The sequence below is a fragment of the Mastigoproctus giganteus genome, chromosome 3 (genome assembly GCF_048544385.1).
Source record: "Mastigoproctus giganteus isolate SK-2022 chromosome 3, ASM4854438v1, whole genome shotgun sequence".
Classification (NCBI taxonomy): Eukaryota; Metazoa; Arthropoda; class Arachnida; order Uropygi; family Thelyphonidae; genus Mastigoproctus; species Mastigoproctus giganteus.
This window is the reverse complement of record NC_143577.1, coordinates 172,285,704-172,303,755: the sequence shown is the minus strand read 5'-3', so window position 1 is coordinate 172,303,755 and position 18,052 is coordinate 172,285,704. Positions and strand designations below refer to the sequence as shown.

At 37.4% G+C, this 18,052-nt stretch overlaps 1 protein-coding gene across 3 annotated transcripts in view; it reads left to right on the top strand.

The window, feature by feature from the left end:
• LOC150088410 (1-phosphatidylinositol 4,5-bisphosphate phosphodiesterase classes I and II-like) overlaps window positions 1-18,052 on the top strand; it is a 1,046,313-nt gene that overhangs the window by 413,163 nt on the left and 615,098 nt on the right. For all 3 annotated transcript variants that reach the window (XM_090369498.1, XM_090369497.1, XM_090369499.1), the window contains exon 9: window positions 4,137-4,283. In XM_090369498.1, the coding sequence (XP_090225624.1) occupies window positions 4,137-4,283 (147 nt within the window). The remainder of the gene's footprint in view (window positions 1-4,136; window positions 4,284-18,052) is intronic.

Genomic DNA, 18,052 nt, shown 5'->3' with positions numbered 1-18,052 from the left:
GTTTTTGGGTAGTAAACGGATGGCCAGTGCTCAAAACAGAAGGAACTGGAAAGTTGCTGGAGAGGCCTTCATCCTGCAGTGGATTGAAAATGGCTGATGATGATGATGGTGGTACCACACCTATATCAAATCTTAATGAGATCCAGTTGATGCTGTGGAGCTCCAGTTTATGACTCTGCATAGAAGACTGCACTGGCGTATGGAGTGTCTTCACTAAATCTAGTCCAGCACAGGGCTTTCAAGATTTTCCTTGGTGCCTTTGGACATCTCCAGTGCAATTTCTGTATATATGCCAGTGAACCTACATATGTTACATATTAGGAAGAAAGGTACTATTTCTTAACTGTGTAGCTAGATTATGTGGTCTTCCTTTTCATCCCATCTAGACATGTCGTTTTTATTCTCAGTGTAAACGTATATAGAAACAAACCCATTGAAAATAAACTCACAGGAATCCAGTTACAAGAACCAACACAAAAAATGGAATGTAGATTTTGCAAATATTTCCCAAGCATCAGACACAGTACAATCATTGTGGACAATGTACACACCTCCTTGTGATAACTACTTTTGTAAGTGAGGAAAAAACACTCCCTGACAAACCAAAGTTTTATATGCAGAGTTATGTGCAGCTCACCTCTTGGCCAGTGCATAAGAAAACAACAAACATGTGAGCAGCAGTAATCTTTCCTGCATTCGCTGTGTCTATCTTGTTATGATTTGAATGGAGTGTGTTTACAGCTGAACTCCGTGTAGTCAAGATCGCTTTAACCCTTCTTAATAATATTTTAAGTTCAGACCATAATACGAGAGTTGTCCCAAAAGTAATGCACATTGCGCACATGCTGTTCATTCCATATGCCTGTGCAACTGATATTTATCAGGATAATATTTTGAAGTTTAACCTTAATGAAACAGAGTTCCTGTATTGAATGTTTGTGTAGAAGCTTTTAGAAATGGATGGTGATTTTGCTTCAGTTTAGATAACAGTTTCGGATCAAAGATCTTTTATAAAAATTTTAACCTTACTTGGTTGAATGATGACACAATTTTGCATGGTCAGATGATGAAACAAAATTATGAATTGTTGTGAGAAGTGTGTGGTGATTCAAGACTGTAGTGTGATTTCATGTTGGTCTCAAAGGGTCTCAAATCAAGATCATTAAAGCGTTAAAGACAAGCAATGCTCAGGTAGACTGAGAACATCTACGGACAACACATTAACAGTCATTATTATTACCATTTTGGAAGAAGACAAATGTATAACATGAAGAAAAAGCCAATGAATCTGGAACACAAAAATCATCTGGTCACTAAATTTTAACTGAGGTGTTACACAAATGAAAGATTGCCTCCTGATGAGACCTGTAGTTGCTATCAGATGAATGACAAACAAAGTTAAAGAAAATGCAACATGGTTATCAATAAGGTGAAGATTTTTTCAAATGCATTGTTGCCATTGATGAGACACTGACACACAACTTTGAACTTGAACTGAAGTCACAATGAGCTCAGTGGAAGCATCCACACTCCCTCTAAATGTCACTGGCAACAATCAAAGATGTAACAGATCATCACCATCTAAGATTATGAAGGCATTATTGCTACTTACCATGTCGCTTGGAAGGTCAGTAACTAGAGACTACTTTTCAGCATTTATCTTTGTAATTATGATCTCTTCTCCAAGCTTAAGGAACTGTTTTGTGGACAAAAATTTCTGTCTTCAGAAGCATTGAGTGCAGCCATGGCCTGATCTTAGCTTCAACAGACAGTTAAATGGCATTCAGAAATTACCTGAACATTGTGAAGCACTTGCAACTGAATGTTGTAAGGCATGAAGAAGACATTGAAGGTTTTTTAATGTAAATTATGTTATAAAATAAATTTTAAATAAACCACTTTGGTGCATTACTTTTGGGATAACTGTTGTATATACAAACTTTTTAAATACAGTGATGGCCCTACAAAATAAATCTGAGACTTTCTATCCACTTCTAACACAAATCAGATCCCCATTACTTTATCTCAATTAAAATAAAGTGACTGTCAATTTTTGCTGGATTCCTGGAAACACACATACAGCTCAAGCAGGAAGACATTGCATTTGACTTTGATTCCATCCCTGATTCTCACACTGATTACTGATTATGATATGTAATGACCTGTGGACTTGGTGCATTATGACCTTGTTGCCATTGTGCCATAAAGCCTAGATTATAAATAAATAAACAGACCTGCGGATTAAAATGTGACCTACTCAGACAAGGTATTAAAAAAGTTCAGAGACAGAACTAATATTTGGGAAATGATGACTCTTACCAGTTATGTGGATGGAATCCCATTGAAGTAGTCTCCTTGACACTGTATGGGAAGATTCAAATGGTTCGGCAACTTCTGGTAGCATTTCTTTTGGAGTTGCTAATACCTTTTTCAATTTTATTATTTTCTCAGTTGTTGCACATCTTTGACCTTTTAAGGGAGGTTTTAAGTTTGGGGGAATACACACACAGAACCAAATCCAGTGAATTAGGCAGATTTGTATGTATGTGTGGTCTACATTAAATACACAGAAAATTCACAAATACATATGGTCTCAGTTATTTGCTCAATGATTCCTTTTTTTTTTTTTTTTTTTTTGCAAAAGTGGTACTTGTGCATATCTCCTGTAATAGGCCCTCTCAATGACTTGCTCATTTCGAATCCCTTCTTTTCAATCCTCTGTGGCTTAAAATCTCTCTATCCCCATTCTATCAAAGTCTTCTGTTGCCTATATCTTTCTCCCAACTCCATTAATGACTTGGGTCTCTGACTTTCTTTCTTTGAAACTCTACTTTCTCTGGTTCAACTTTGCTAAAAGTGAGGTAATTTCCCTTGGTGATTTTAATGTTCACAATTCCAGCTGGCTTCAGTTTTCTAGTCACACCCTGCTGGTTAAGATGCTGAGCCTTTTGCAATTACTAATGACCTCAGAGATTGTACCTTCCAAAAAATCCTAATTACACACCCTACACTCTTGGTATTTTTCTATAAACAACCCTTTAAAGTATGTGGTTGAGGTAAGTGGTCTACTGGCCATCTCAGATCACAAGTTAGTGAATGTCCCTTCTCTAATGGAGTCTTTTTCTCATGATATTTTTGGCCTGGCATTTTTTGTAATGCCAAAAACAAGAATTCTTAAAAAGAAAGATAGATTTCTGTTCTTTTACTTGGTTGGATTACTGTTTTTAAATCTTCTGATTTTAATGCTTGCTCAGATGATGTCACTGAGGAATGAAATTGTTTATTCCAAACTCCTCCGTAATCCCTCCCATCCAGCTGTTGTCTCATTGCACTTGCCTTTACCTCTTTCCAAAGTAATGGAAAAATCCATTAATCACCAACTCTTAAACTATCTTGAAACTTTCAGCTGATTAATGGTCACCAATATGGATTCCTTCGGTAACGATCCACTGGTGATATATTGGCTTATGTTACCCATCTATGAACAAATTCAATGGAAAAGTTTCACATTTCAAAAATTTCTAAATGTGCAAGCACTCGTGTTTAGAATCATGTTTTCTGTGAAAAATTTATTACTTTTTGGTAATCACTAGTCTGATAATCAGAGTAACTAATGACATATTTACACTATAATTCTACCTCTTTTCATCAACAGACTGGTGTCCTAGGAAATGCAATTTGTGGATGAAAGGTATACATTGTGTGTGTGTGTGTGTGTGCGTGTGTGCGTGTGTGTGTGTGAGAGAGAGAGAGATGGCATTTAACCTATAGTGCTTTCTCACCTTATGGTGTCTTAACTGAAATGTCTTTGCACAACCACCCATAATAGCCACTTGCATTACAAAATAGAGAGAGCACCCACTGCTTAGTTAAGCCTAAGGCAATTTATTGTCTATAAGAAAACTGAACAATTCTATTATATAAGTATGCCATATACGACACAGCATTTTACAAGATATTGTATCTTATATGTAGAGGTATACAAAATATCACAAGATATATAAAAAATAAAGTCCATGAATTATACTTCAACTCATATTTCCAACTTTTGCTAGTAACTTGAAAAGTTTGAAATTTTTATTATGATTAATATTGCTGCTTAAGTTTGTTGTAATGGCATCTTTGATTTGTTTTAGGAATATTATCAAGTGAAGGATTTCTCATGTATCTTATGAGTGAAGATAATGCCATTGTTTCACCAGATAAATTTGATCTAAATTTGGATATGGATCAACCACTCAGCCATTATTTCATCAACTCTTCTCATAACACTTATCTCACAGGTAAAATCATCTTATAGTTGAGTATGGTCTTTGTTCTACTGTATTAACATTTTGTGACACTTCATTTCAAATTTCATTAATATGCCCAAAATTATAACATTGCCGTTTCATTTGTATGATAGTTGCCTTTATCTGTCATTTGTTGTATTTTATGAGATACCTGAGAGATTGTCAGTCAGTTGTTACTAGCCTAAGATCCCTTGTTTTCCATTAAGTAAACAATGAATTGAAATCTAGTTGAGTAATGCTAGTGGCTGAATTATTACATTGAGAATTTATGTACTATGATTACTAAAGTTCCATTACAGTAAACTACTTGGGGTGGGTGCACAGATCATTTTGTTGTACTGAAATTTCATTCTAATGAATATTGCCAAAAATCATTTTAAAAGAATTATTCTTTGTACAAAAAAATTAGCTAATTTTTCTCATATATACTATATAAGTAGTAATTTCTGTTTTATTTTCCTTATATATAAATAAAGTAAAGCAGAATCAAGTAAAGTAAAATGAAAATCAATAATAAATAAATAAAATGATGAAATATATATACCATAAAAGTAAATATATACAGACACCCACCTAAGAAGAAAAACATGGGAAAGTTTAGGGGAACCACAGTGATCAAGGAGGCATCAGTCCTGTGGAAAATTCAAAACATGTTCAATTGTGGGACTGCTAATAACAAATGAACCATGGGTGCCCCTATAGGAGATGATATAAGATGAAAAGTAAGTCTCACCTATTCTTACCTGTTTACCAGGAAGCATCTGAATCAAACCGAAAAGATGAAATGTAATCTCAGTGTTGACTGAAACCAATTGACAAGCCTGTAAATATGCATGCAATATGACATGCAATATGACACCTGTTAATTAAAATTATAAAGAGAGCAACAGATTAAATACTAAATTATGAGATTTTAGACATGAATGAGTCAATGTAGGAATACCACCAGAAATTTCCAATAAAGCAATTTGTGCATGCACAGTATCACTTCTGTTCCATGTGATATATACAGGACCTGCCAGATGGTACTTATTTTTCCTATTAATCATTTTTTGGCTTGGTCCTTTTTTTTTTGTTCTTATTTTAAAATTGAATATTTAAGTCCTTTTTCTTAAAACTAAGGCTCTAACAAGAACCAAATTTAAAACTTTTACTGTTATATTTTACTAATGAGTAAAATATAACAAAACTAATAGCATAACTATGATAAAATATAACAGCAGAACAGATATAATTTTTTATCAAATAATACCTTTTTGTATTGTAGTAATTATAGGAATTATCATATAATTAAGAAGCATGTTAAGTCTTAGGCAGCGCATCTAGTCGACAGGTGGAGAGTGCAGTGGTCACCTGTCGACTGGATGCAACTGCCTAAGTTGACAGATAGCCCATGCAATGTTGAGTCAGTTTGGTTTCTCAGTTTCATTTTCCCAGTGACTAAGCACTGGGAAAATGAAAATGAGAATAGGAGTGCTTTATAAGTCTAATTACAGTGATGAGTATAACAAACAGCTATACAAAGAAATAGAATTGGTTGGAACTTACTCACACATTAGCAAGACTTCTGTGGATTTATTGGATGACTGTTTTCTACAGCAGCATGTTAGGGAAGGAATACTTTTGATCTGATTGTCAGCAGAGACTCTTCGTGCATTAAGAACCTACAGGTAAAACACCCTCTGAGTTGCAGTGATCACAGTATGCTGATGTGAGACTTAATTAAAGACATGATTACTGTCACAGGTAAAGAGAAGGGCTTTTGCTTCCATAAGGGTAACTAAAGAAGTCTCCGATAGTTTTTAAATTCTGTTCATTAGATGATGACGCTGATGATGTTGATGACCATCTGATGACATTGCCAGCAGCAAATTCTAAATGAGCAGCATTCAGAGAAGTAATCATAGAAGCTACTAGGCTTTTCAACTAAGAAATACCATTCCAGGCGTAGACCTAATCAGATGTCAGATGAACTGATGAGACTTGTGACTAAGAAGAAAAATACATGGAATGCATATAAATCATCAAGTGGAATAGAAGCCTATGGTAGGTATAAACTAGTTTGTAATCAAGTCACAAAGAAGGTCAGGCAAGCTGAGACAGATTATGAGAAGTCTCTTGTAATGAATGACAAGAAATGTAGCAAAGACTTCTTTACTTATATTACAAGTAGAAGGAAGAGATTGAATCACATTGACCCACTTGACAATAATGCTTTAACTGTTAATGATCCTGCTCAGGTTGCTGACAAACAGAATAGGTATTTTGCATCTGTATTCACATTTGAGGAATTCTTTATTCAGAGGATTTGCAGTAGTTTTCCAGAACCTAACAGGAAACAAAATGATTTTGTGATAACTGAGAGTAAAGAGGACAAGGTGTTGTTGGAGCTTAACATAAAAAAGATGCCTGGGCCAGATAAAATCTATCCCTTTACATTAAGGGAGGCAACAAAGTAGGTAAGCAAACCCTTAGCCATAATTATGAGAGCATCTTTGGATTCAGGAGAGGTCCGTATGGACTGGAGATGTGCAAATATATTCCCACTTCACAGTGGGGGATAAAAAGGTGACATGGGTAATTAGACTTGTATGCTTAACTTCTTTTGCAGGAAAAATAATTCAATCCATGGATCTTGCATTTGTCTAGACCAAATTCCATCCTGATATCATTAGCATTAGTAGAGGCATATGATGCAAGAAAGCAAGCTTATGCAGCATCAGCCAAAAAAAAAAAAAAAAAAAAAGAAACCACTTCCACTTCACCCCTCTGTTCGTTCAAAATACCTTTCCAGCTGAGCCTTAAACTTATTTAGGCTATCAACTTCCACGACAAGGGATGGAAGTCTATTCCAGCAACCAACCACCCGCTGGCTAAAGGCAAATTTCCGCACGTCTATCCTACATCTGTCTTTCCTCAATTTGAATTTATGCCCTCTCAGGTGATTATTCTGAGCGAGAGGAAGAATCCCATCAGCATTGAGCATGCTCAAACCATTCAAGGCTTTATACACCTCTATCAGATCACCTCGCTGGTGCCTAGTCTCCAGACACTGTAATTTGCAAAACTTAAGCCTTTCTTCGTAAGAGCACCCCTTTGTTCCATTCACTAATCTTGTTGCCCTTCTCTGTACTCGTTCCAGCAGCTCTACATCCTTCTTGAAATAAGGCCTCCAGACCTGTATACAGTACTCTAATATCATTGCTGAATTCTTCGGTGATCCGGAGTAGTTGCTTCTCGGTTGCTGTGTAGAGCTTGATGTCATCCCTGTACATCATGTGGGTGAGGGTGTACAGGTTTTTCCTTCCTTCTTTGAGGTTATATCCATACTTGATGCTGTTGAGCATGATGGATAGCAGGTTGATGCTAGACAGAACCACAATGGGCTCAGGGCATCTCCTTGAAAGATTCCCCTCCTGATGGGGTTTGGTCCGGTTGTGATGTTCTTGACCTTAATGGTGGTGCTCCATTTTGACTTTGTAGATTTTCAGTGACTCCATAGCCAGGTGGGCAGGAGCGGCAGTGCGTAGCACATGCTTCTTGATTAGACTATGGTTCGAGCCCGTGACCACCAAATACAGAGGATGCGGAAAGGTTAGGGAATGACCACCGCAAATCCCTGGAGCAATATGGCCTTAGTTGCTAATGCTCCAAAAAAACCAAATAACAACAAGAACTATAACCAGTGACTCCATTAGTTTTCCCAGAACAGAATTAAACTAACTGGTCTGTAATTACTTGTATCACTCTTATATAACTCCCTTTGTGAATTGGGGATACATTTGTACATCTCCAGTCTGTGGGGACTTCCAAGGATGCTCTTATAATTATGGCTAAGGGTTTGCTTACTTCCTTTGCTGCCTCCTTAAATATGACTGGATAGGTGCCTTTCTTATGTTTAATTTCAACAATTTATCCTCCCCTTTGCTCTCAGCTATTACAAAATCATTAAGCACTCTGTTACAGTTTGATGAACTTCTGGCCTTTTGCTCCCTTAATAATTCCTCACGTGTGAATGTAGATGCAGAATACTCATTTCCAAGAATCAAATTCAGATTATCAGCTATCTGAGCAGGATCATCAACAGTCGAACCATCGATATCAAGTGGACCAATCTGATTCATTCCCTTCCTTCTAGAGTTTATATAAGTAAAGAAGTCCTTGCTGTTTTTCTTAGCACCCTTTGCCAAAGATTTCTCGTAATCTGCCGTCGTTTGCCTATTCTCCTCTGTGATTTGATTACAGGCTAGCTTATATCTGCGATTGGCTTCTTTGTCGCCTGATAATTTATATGCATCTCCCATGCATTTTTTATCTCTGCCATAATTAATGAGATTCATGCCTGGCCATGAGTCTCTTTATTTCATCTAACATCCGTTTAGGCCTAAACCTTGAACAATATTTCTTAATAGGTATGAAAAGCCTAGTAGCTTCCACTATTAGTTAGCATTAGCAAAGGTACATGATGCAAGAAACTAAGCTTATATAGCATCAGCCAAAAAAAAAAAAAAAAAAAACACACACACCCATCCTTCTCATTTCACTCATCCACTCGCTCCAAATGTTTCTCTAATTCTGCCTTGAATCTGTTTAAGCTATCAACTTCTATAACGATAGATGGAAGTTTGTTCCAGCAATCAACCACCCGCTGTCTAAAAGGCAAACTTCTGCACATCTATCCTACAACTGTCTTTCCTCAATTTGAATTTATGCCCTCTCAGGTGATTATTCTGAGCAAAAGAAAGAATCCCATCAACATTGAGCATGCTCAAACCATTCAAGGCTTTATAGACCTCAATCAGATGACCTCGCAGGTGCTTAGTTTCCAGACACTGTAATTTGCAAAACTTAAGCTCTTCTTCGTAAGAGTAACCCTTGGTTCTATTCACTAATCTTGTTGCTCTTCTCTGTACTCTTTCCAACAGCTCTACATCCTTCTTAAAATGAGGCCTCCAGACCTGTATACAGTACTCAAGGTATGGCCTGACCATTGCCTTATACAAGGGATAATCACCTCCTTATCCCTGCTAGAAAAATTCCTGTATATCATTGACAAGACACCGTGCCTACTCTTGCAGACCATCTGCACTGCTCAGAAAACTTCATATCTGCCTGCACAATAACCCCCAAGTCTTTTTCACTCTCTACCTCTGTCAGTGTATACCACACAGTTGATACGTTACTCTGGGGTTACTGCTTCCCATATGCAGTACTTTACATTTGTCAGTGTTAAACTTCTGTTGCCACCTCTCAGTTCATCTACTCAACTTTTCTACATCCCGTTGCAGCAGCGTACTGTCATTAGTGTCATTAACAACCCTGCCAACCTTCGTATCGTCTGCAAACTTAGACATTTAGCCTGATATATCATCATCAATATCATTAATGAATACAACAATGGACCCAACACTGAATTCTGGGGGACTCCACTAATAACATTAGTCCACGAAGAGCAGTGTCCATTGATTATCGCTTTCCGTCTTCTCCCACTCAACCATCCCTTTATCCATTAGCAGCAATTTGCTTCCAATGCCACACTGCTCCAGTTTGTGTAGCCAGCAGTCTTCCCTATGCAACAGTATCAAAAGCCTTTCTAAGGTCCAAATATATGATATCAAAATTATTCTTTGCATCCAGTTCCTTTGTGACTACATCATAGTATCCAGTCAAATTGGTCAGACAAGACTTCCCCTTAACAAACCCATGCTGGGTCCGATCTATAACTGAAGTCTTGTCTAGATGATCCTGCTTCTTTAACCAGTGCCTCCATTAATTTCCCTGGAACAGAAGTTAAACTAACAGGTCTGTAATTACCTGCATTTCCCTTTGATCCTCCTAGTTCCTTGAATGCTACCCACTTAGAATTTTCTGTTGGTAGTATCATCAGTTATGTGTGACAAAAGAATTTAATCGCTGTTTGAACAGTGGTCTGAGGTTGTTTTAGGATTTTTGAAGGGCTTTTTTTTTACATAGTAGACAACTTAATTATAAACCTTTGTGAAAATAATGTGATATTGTTTGTTATTCCTATTTCAGCATTCATTAAGCTTTCTATGTTGGTTATAAAGTCTTGTATTTAATGACCATTAACATCTCCTTTTAGGATTTAGTGACCAACAACAACAACAATTAGTCACCAACAATAACTAGTTCCTTTGGGACCAGCGCATTCTGTCTTGGAGATTGCCTCTGTGTTGCCTGATGCATAGGAGTGAGCTCTGTCATTGAGCTGGACAACTGAAAGCCTGATGGGCCACTCATATTAATTTCTTTGAGGGCATTTATCCTACACCTCAAGCTGTCATAGACGCCCAATAGAATGTTGGGTTGGGGCCTAATTTCTTGATATTCCAGACAACTAGCACACACAAAGGCATCCTCCTTGGCTAGATCATGTCTTGTTTTAGAAAGGTCGGCAAGCATTTCACATTTTGCACATTTTTTGAGACTGTGATGCATTGGAGAATCACCCCCTTCATTCCTCCCCCAAGCCACAGCACTCTTGCTAGTCTGTGATCTTTACTTCGCAGCTCTAGTGACTTTCTGAAAGTCATTCTGTCTGTCATTTTGAAAGACTTTTGAAAATATCTACCTTTGGAATTCCCACATCCCATTCTGATATTACCCCTCTAAAGGGGTAATATCTTAGGCAGCGCATCTAGTCGACAGGTGGAGAGTGCAGTGGTCACCTGTCGACTGGATGCAACTGCCTAAGTTGACAGATAGCCCATGCAATGTTGAGTCAGTTTGGTTTCTCAGTTTCATTTTCCCAGTGACTAAGCACTGGGAAAATGAAAATGAGAATAGGAGTGCTTTATAAGTCTAATTACAGTGATGAGTATAACAAACAGCTATACAAAGAAATAGAATTGGTTGGAACTTACTCACACATTAGCAAGACTTCTGTGGATTTATTGGATGACCAAAATGTAGTCCATGAGAAAAGAATTGTTATCAAAAAAAGATGGAGAGCCTCTCTACTCTGGACAGTCATACAGACATTTAAAACACCAAATATCCCCACAACTATAAAAGCTGGAAACCTTAGATGCCATGTTTGACCATACATTCCTAATCCAGTCCAGTGCTTTAAGTGCCAAAAATTTGGTCATTTGCAAACTGTGTGCAGAGGCATAATCACTTGTGCTTCTTGTCGTTCGAAAGAACACACACATACGAACTGTAACAATGAAAGTCAAAACTTTCATTGTTACAGGCTGCCAGGGCAGGTCATGGGGTTTTTCAATGATATATAGGAATTTTGCTAGCAGGGAAAAGGAGGTGATTATCCCTCTGTATGAGGCAATGGTCAGGCCACGCTTTGAGTACTGCGTACAGGTCTGGAGGCCTCATTTTAGGAAGGATGTAGATTTACTCGAGTGTGTACAGAGAAGGGCAACAAGATTGGTGAGGGAAATGAAGGGATCCTCTTACCAAGAGAGGCTTAAGTTCAGCAAATTGCAGTGGCTGGAGAGTAGGCACCTGCGCGGTGATCTGATTGACGTGTATAAGGCCTTGAATGGGTTGACCACGCTGAATTCTGATGGGATCCTTCCACTTGTTCAGATTACGAACCTAAGGGGACATAACTTCAAATTAAGAAAAGACAGATGTGTGGAAATTTGCCTTTAGCCAGCGGGTGATTAATTGCTGGAACAAACTTCCATCTGTCGTTGTGGAAGTTGATAGGTTGAATAAATTTAAGGAGGAACTGGACAGGCATTTGGAGGGAATGGTGGTGTGATTTTTTTTTTTTTTTTTTTTTGTTGATTCATTCTGCATAAGCTCATACATATGCTTTCTTGCATCACATGCCACTACTACTACTGCTACTACTACTACTACTACTATTTTCCCGACTGCCATGGTAATCATTCTGCCTTCTCTAAGGACTGCTTTCAATGGAAACGAGAAGAACATTCAGAAATATAAGATGGAGAATAAAGTATCATATCAAGAGGCAAGAAACACTTTATAATTTCTTCTAAATCATCTACATATGTGTCAGTTACTCAACAGCTGCACACAGTAGCCTTTGAGTAAGACTCAACAACAACTCAGACCAACTGCTCTGTCTCTCCAAATATCTCGATATCTGGTTAGGCGAAATCAGTGCTTTCTTCATCAAGAGAAATCTTCCTCCAAATATGCAACTGAAGAAGTAAATACATTGGTAACAATACCTCCAGATAAAAATCCTAATCAGCAACCGAAAGAATAAACCAAGAGCTCTGAAAGAACTGATACAAATTTAGTTTTAATACCACAGACATCGATGAAAAAGCAATAAAAATGATACTGTTCTTGAAATGTATCCAGAAGATGACATTGACACAGGCAGACCAGTTTTTTCGAAGGAGAAAAAAGTGAAAATAGACAGGCATAAGCAAACTATCTCAAGGAAGTTAGCAGACACTAGTTAAAATCAAACAATGAATACATTTATTCAGTTGAATTGTTGTGGGCTCTGAGCTAACTTAGATGACTTATACGATCTCCTAACTGAATATAAGCCTGTTGCAGTATGAATTCAAAAAACAATTCTGACAAATACAATATCTATGAAAATTAAAATTTACACTATGTATAGAAAAGATAGTAACTCCTCTAATTTAGCTCATGGAGGAGTAGCACTCATAGTGAACTCTGTAGTTCCCCCCTGCAAACATATTTAGAGAAAGTTGCAGTCCGTGTCACCATTGGTATAACAATAACATTAGTTTCATTGTATCTATCACCAAATCTTACATACACCCTTCCTAATTTAGATGATATAGTAAGGCAAATACCTGCTCCCTTTTGTGTTATGGGAGACTGGAATGGCCATAACCCCTTATAGGATTCTCAATATCTTGACTGCAGAGAACAGATAATTGAAAAGTTTTTAGACAAACATAACCTAACTATTTTAAACACTGCGATCACACATGTGTGCATTTATCATCTAGTTCAAGCTCTGCTATTCATCTTTCAGTATGTTCATCAACGATATTTCCTCTCATAGACTGGACCGTTCCGATCACTTTCCTATCACCTGTACTTTCTGTATAAATTCTCCTCCCCAGAGTAACATTAGGACAACCTAGAAATTTGACATGGCTAACTGAACTAAATACCAAAAAATCGCTCAATTAGATACCTCTGTCATTGCAACCTACAGTTTATTCTGCTGTCAGCTACATTACACAAAAAATAATGAGAGCACCTGAGTCTGCTATCCTGAAATCATTATCCAAGATCCTGCTTTATCCAAAAATGTGGTGGAATGAAGCATGCAACAGTGCTAAAAAAGAAATGAATAAATACTGGAATATGTTTCAAAAACATCCAACCACAACCAACCGCCTAAAGTTTAAGAGAGCCAGAGCTAAAGCTTATCATATAAGACAAGTGAGTAAAAAAGAAGCACAGGCACATTGTGTTTCCACCATGAACAGATCCACAGATACTGCTACAATCTGGAAAAAAATCAAATGAATTAATGGTGAATACTCACAGACAACTTCTCCAAATCTACTTGTGGAAGAGAAGGAAATTTCTGAACTTGTAAAAATTGCCAATGCCTTAGGCACCTCCTTGAAACACTTTCAGCTGTTGCCACATATGATCCAGCATTTCAATTTTTAAAGTCCTGGACAGAAAAATACAAACTAAATTTTAATCCTGCCATCGTACATTCATACAATTTACTGCTGACCATGATTGAATTGTGCAATGTGCTTACACGAGTGAAGAATAGTGCTCCAATCCCTGATGGAATTTATTACACTATGATCTATCATTTAAGTGAGGAATCCTTAACTGCTCTCTTACAACTGTATAAAAGAATTTTCTTAGAGGAATATTACCCTGCTAGCTGAGGCCATTCTCGTGTGCAAGCCTTCCCGAAACCAGGAAAAGACCACACAGATCTGACAGATTACTGTCCTATTTCTGTAATCAGTTGTCTCAGAAAAACATTGGAAAAAATAGTTAATGCTAGACTGACATGGTTTCTAGAGACTCAAACCATTTTAAGTCCAAGTCAGTATGGTTTTTGACATGGCTAAATAGATCTATTAGATCAAGCATAGATCTACTAATTAGATCTATGCTTGATCTCATTATCAAAGCTGAAGCAAATACCTGGAACGCTTTCCTCAGAAATTAGCACCTAGTCATGATATGTGTTGATAATGAAAAATCCTTTGATATAACTTGGCAATATGGGAGTCTTCAGGAACTGCATAAATCTGGACTTCGAGGGTCATCTCCCAAAATTTATTGAGAACTTTCGAGGCAATAGTTGGCTTCTGGTCCGATTCCATTCTTCATTTTCTCAAGCGTAGGTACAAGAAGAGGGAGTGCCCTAAGGCTTAGTGTTGAGTGCCACATTCTTTAGTATTAGGATTGATTCTATAACAAAGTGTAGACCGGGGTTCGAGCCCGTCACCACCAAATACGGAGGATGCGGAAAGGTCAGGGAATGACCACCGTGTATCCCAGAGCAATATGGCCTTAGTTGCTAATGCTCCTAAAAACCAAATAGCAAACAAACAAACAAACAAACAAACAAAAAAAGTGTATACTGACATATTTGATGCATACTTGATGCTGACGATCTTACCATCTCATGTTATTCTCAAAATATGCGACTAATTGAAAGACAACTACAAGGCACCATTAACCAAATAGTTTCTTGGGCAATAAAGAACGAATATCAACTTTCTAAACCAAAAACAACTGCTGTGCACTTCTGTTGCAAACGTTCTTTACATCCTGATCCAGACCTTTAATTAGATTCTCATCGTATTACTTTCCAGCCTACTATTAGATTTCTTGGTTTAATATTTGATAAAAAATTAAACTTCCTGGAACATATAAAACATATTTGTACAAGTTGTCTTAGAAAACTAAATACTAAATCTTCTCAGAGTAATTTCTTCTATTTCCTGGGGTGCAGATCGTTACACGTTGCTACATCTATACCTCTCACTGATCAGATCCCTGTTAGACTATGGTTCTCCTACATGACTCGACCAGGCTGAGTGTACCAAAATGGTTTGATCCCATACATCATACTGCACTGTGAGTGGCAATGGGGCTTTTTGCACATTCAGAAGCCTATGAACTGCCGCTGCACCTTCGATGACAAGTTCTGCTACTAAATTATGCAGCCCAAAATCAGCCGTTTCCCACATCATCCCTTGTGGCAATATCTCTTTATGCAGAAATGGAGAGACCTCTATCTAAGTAAACCATGGCTTAACAAACCATCTGGCATTAGGCTTCAAGCTCTAATCACAAGCTAGGGCTTGAACTTTACTAACACACTTCAGGATACTAGTATCGAAACCCAGCAAATGCCTCCAGTACATATTGATAGACATTTTCAGCAATGAAGAAAGTATAACCTTCCCGATATCGACATTAGGCAAATTCATTTGGCCCATTCTACTGAGTTTAGAAGTTTCATTTAACTATATACAAATAGATCCAAGACTAGTAGTAAAGTTGGTACAGCTGTAATACTGCTAAATGCCATAATCTTCAATCAGCTCCCCTCAGAATGCAGTACTTACACCTCGGAATAATATGGTATTCTACTAACCCTAGAGAACATAAAAGAAGCCTCATATATCACTTCATCATATATACAGACTTGTTAAGTGCTGTTAATGCCCTACAGTGCAAATATGCCCCTAGTCATCCTCTGCTACAGAAAATTTGAGAAAAGTTATTAGAACTTCACAGACATGGACAACTCATAATATTTTGTTGGTTCCCCGGACACGTTGGAATCCTAGAAAGTGAGCAGGAAGATTTAGCTGCTAAAAGTGCTAAACATATAATAAACTTCTTGAACTCAAGAGGGAACCCAAACAGTGGCAATCCAGCCTGAGATGAAACAGAAAGGAAGAAACCATACTAGCCAGATTACACTTTGGTCATACATTCCTTACTCACAAATAATGACCCTCCACAATGCAGTAACTGCTTGTTCAGTAACAGTAAAGGATATCATCATAGAATGCCCATTATATCTAAAAGTAGGTGCAATATAGCCACAGCAGCTTCTGCACCATTAAGCAGCCATACCACACATGTTGTATGGCTGCTTAATGGTGCACACACATATCTAAAAGAACGGAAAACTGCTTTCTCCTCTCATTTTCATAATTGCAACCAGTTAATATTACAGTGTGTTCTAGAGCAATCTCCTAGACCACACTGTAATATTAACTAGAAAAATGTCATCCATGTCCTCACAATTGAGGACATTTTTCTCTTTTTAAAGTTTCATATAGATCATCAAAAGTAAGTTAAATAAATATAACTTACTTTATCTGAACCCTATCACTTGTAAGACAAACAAAGAAGATATCAGACAGTAATTAGTGTATTATAGCCTTAGTTGCCAATGCACCAACAAATCTAACAACAACAACAACAACAACAACAACAACTTGCAAACAATCAAAAAATTATGGCATGTTCAGCTACAAAACCTGTCTGCACCAACTGCCAAAGACAACATTCTGTGTATCAAAGAGCATGCCAGTGGTGGAAGGAAGAAAAGAGATATAAGGCTCAAGGTATAGATGAAAAATTCCTATCAGGAGATAAGGAAAGCAGGGAAGCATTTTGTCAGGATGCAAACTGATATGACTATTTCACCAAGGGAGTCATTTGCTGACCCCACAAAAGTCCACCCTAAAAACAAAGGCAGCTGACACAGTGGCGTGGCTAGGAGGGGGGGGGGTCCACCCCGGCGGCACTTTTCACGTGAGACACAATTTTATTTTTTGATGATCTATAGAACAGCAATTGAGTGATGAAATAGACTTCAACAATGTCATCAATGATTTTGCTAACAGAAAAGCAAGAAAAATAACATTTTAGAATGTTGAAATTAAAGTTTTACTTTAAAAATAAACGTCGTGTTTTAATTTATTACCCTATACATCGTTTCGACTTTTTGTAGTATTTTTGGTTTGTATATTGAGATGGTTGGGAAACTGGTGGCAAAAGCTCTAGCTACAGTACAGAGCTGACACTCCAATATCAGTACTTCCTAGTGTTCCACAGCCACCAAAACAAAATGGGAAAGAAAAAACTCTTGAACATTTAATAAAACTGGAAACATATTTCAGATGCTTTCCTCAAATGTGACCACCTAGTATCAGTTTTGTTTGATATGGAAAAGCATATGACTTGATTTCGAAGTTTTGGAAATTTAAAAGATATCTATAATTTGGTCTTAAGGATCATCTAGTATTTTTATTAAAAACATTTTGTCAAACCACTTATTGCAAGTTTGTGTGGGATCTGTTCTGTCTCAACCTTTTTTGTCAAGAGGAGCGAGTTCTCCAAGGGTAAGTTAGAAGTGCTATGCATTTTGCTGTCAAAGTTAATTCTATTACTGAACAACTTCATTCATCAGTGAAAAGTGCCCTATTTGTTGATTATGTCAGTGTTTTCTTTCACTCATGTAATATGAGATTGTGCAAGGCTCAAGGGATAGAATTTTTTTCATCCTGGTCTGTGCTTGTTAACAGGAGAAACTGCTTCTACAGGGATGCTAATACGCTTAAGTAGAAAGGGTGCAAGAATATTTGCTGATGCTATCGAGGCAGTGTTAGGTGAGTCAGAAAACTGCTAGCTTGGGGGGGGGTACATGCACTATAGAGTAACAGTAGCCACTGGCAGAGGTAAAAGTGATTCTTGCACTGCTTCTCTTGGAATGAGCAGCAGCCTGGAAAACAAGATGCAGGGGATTT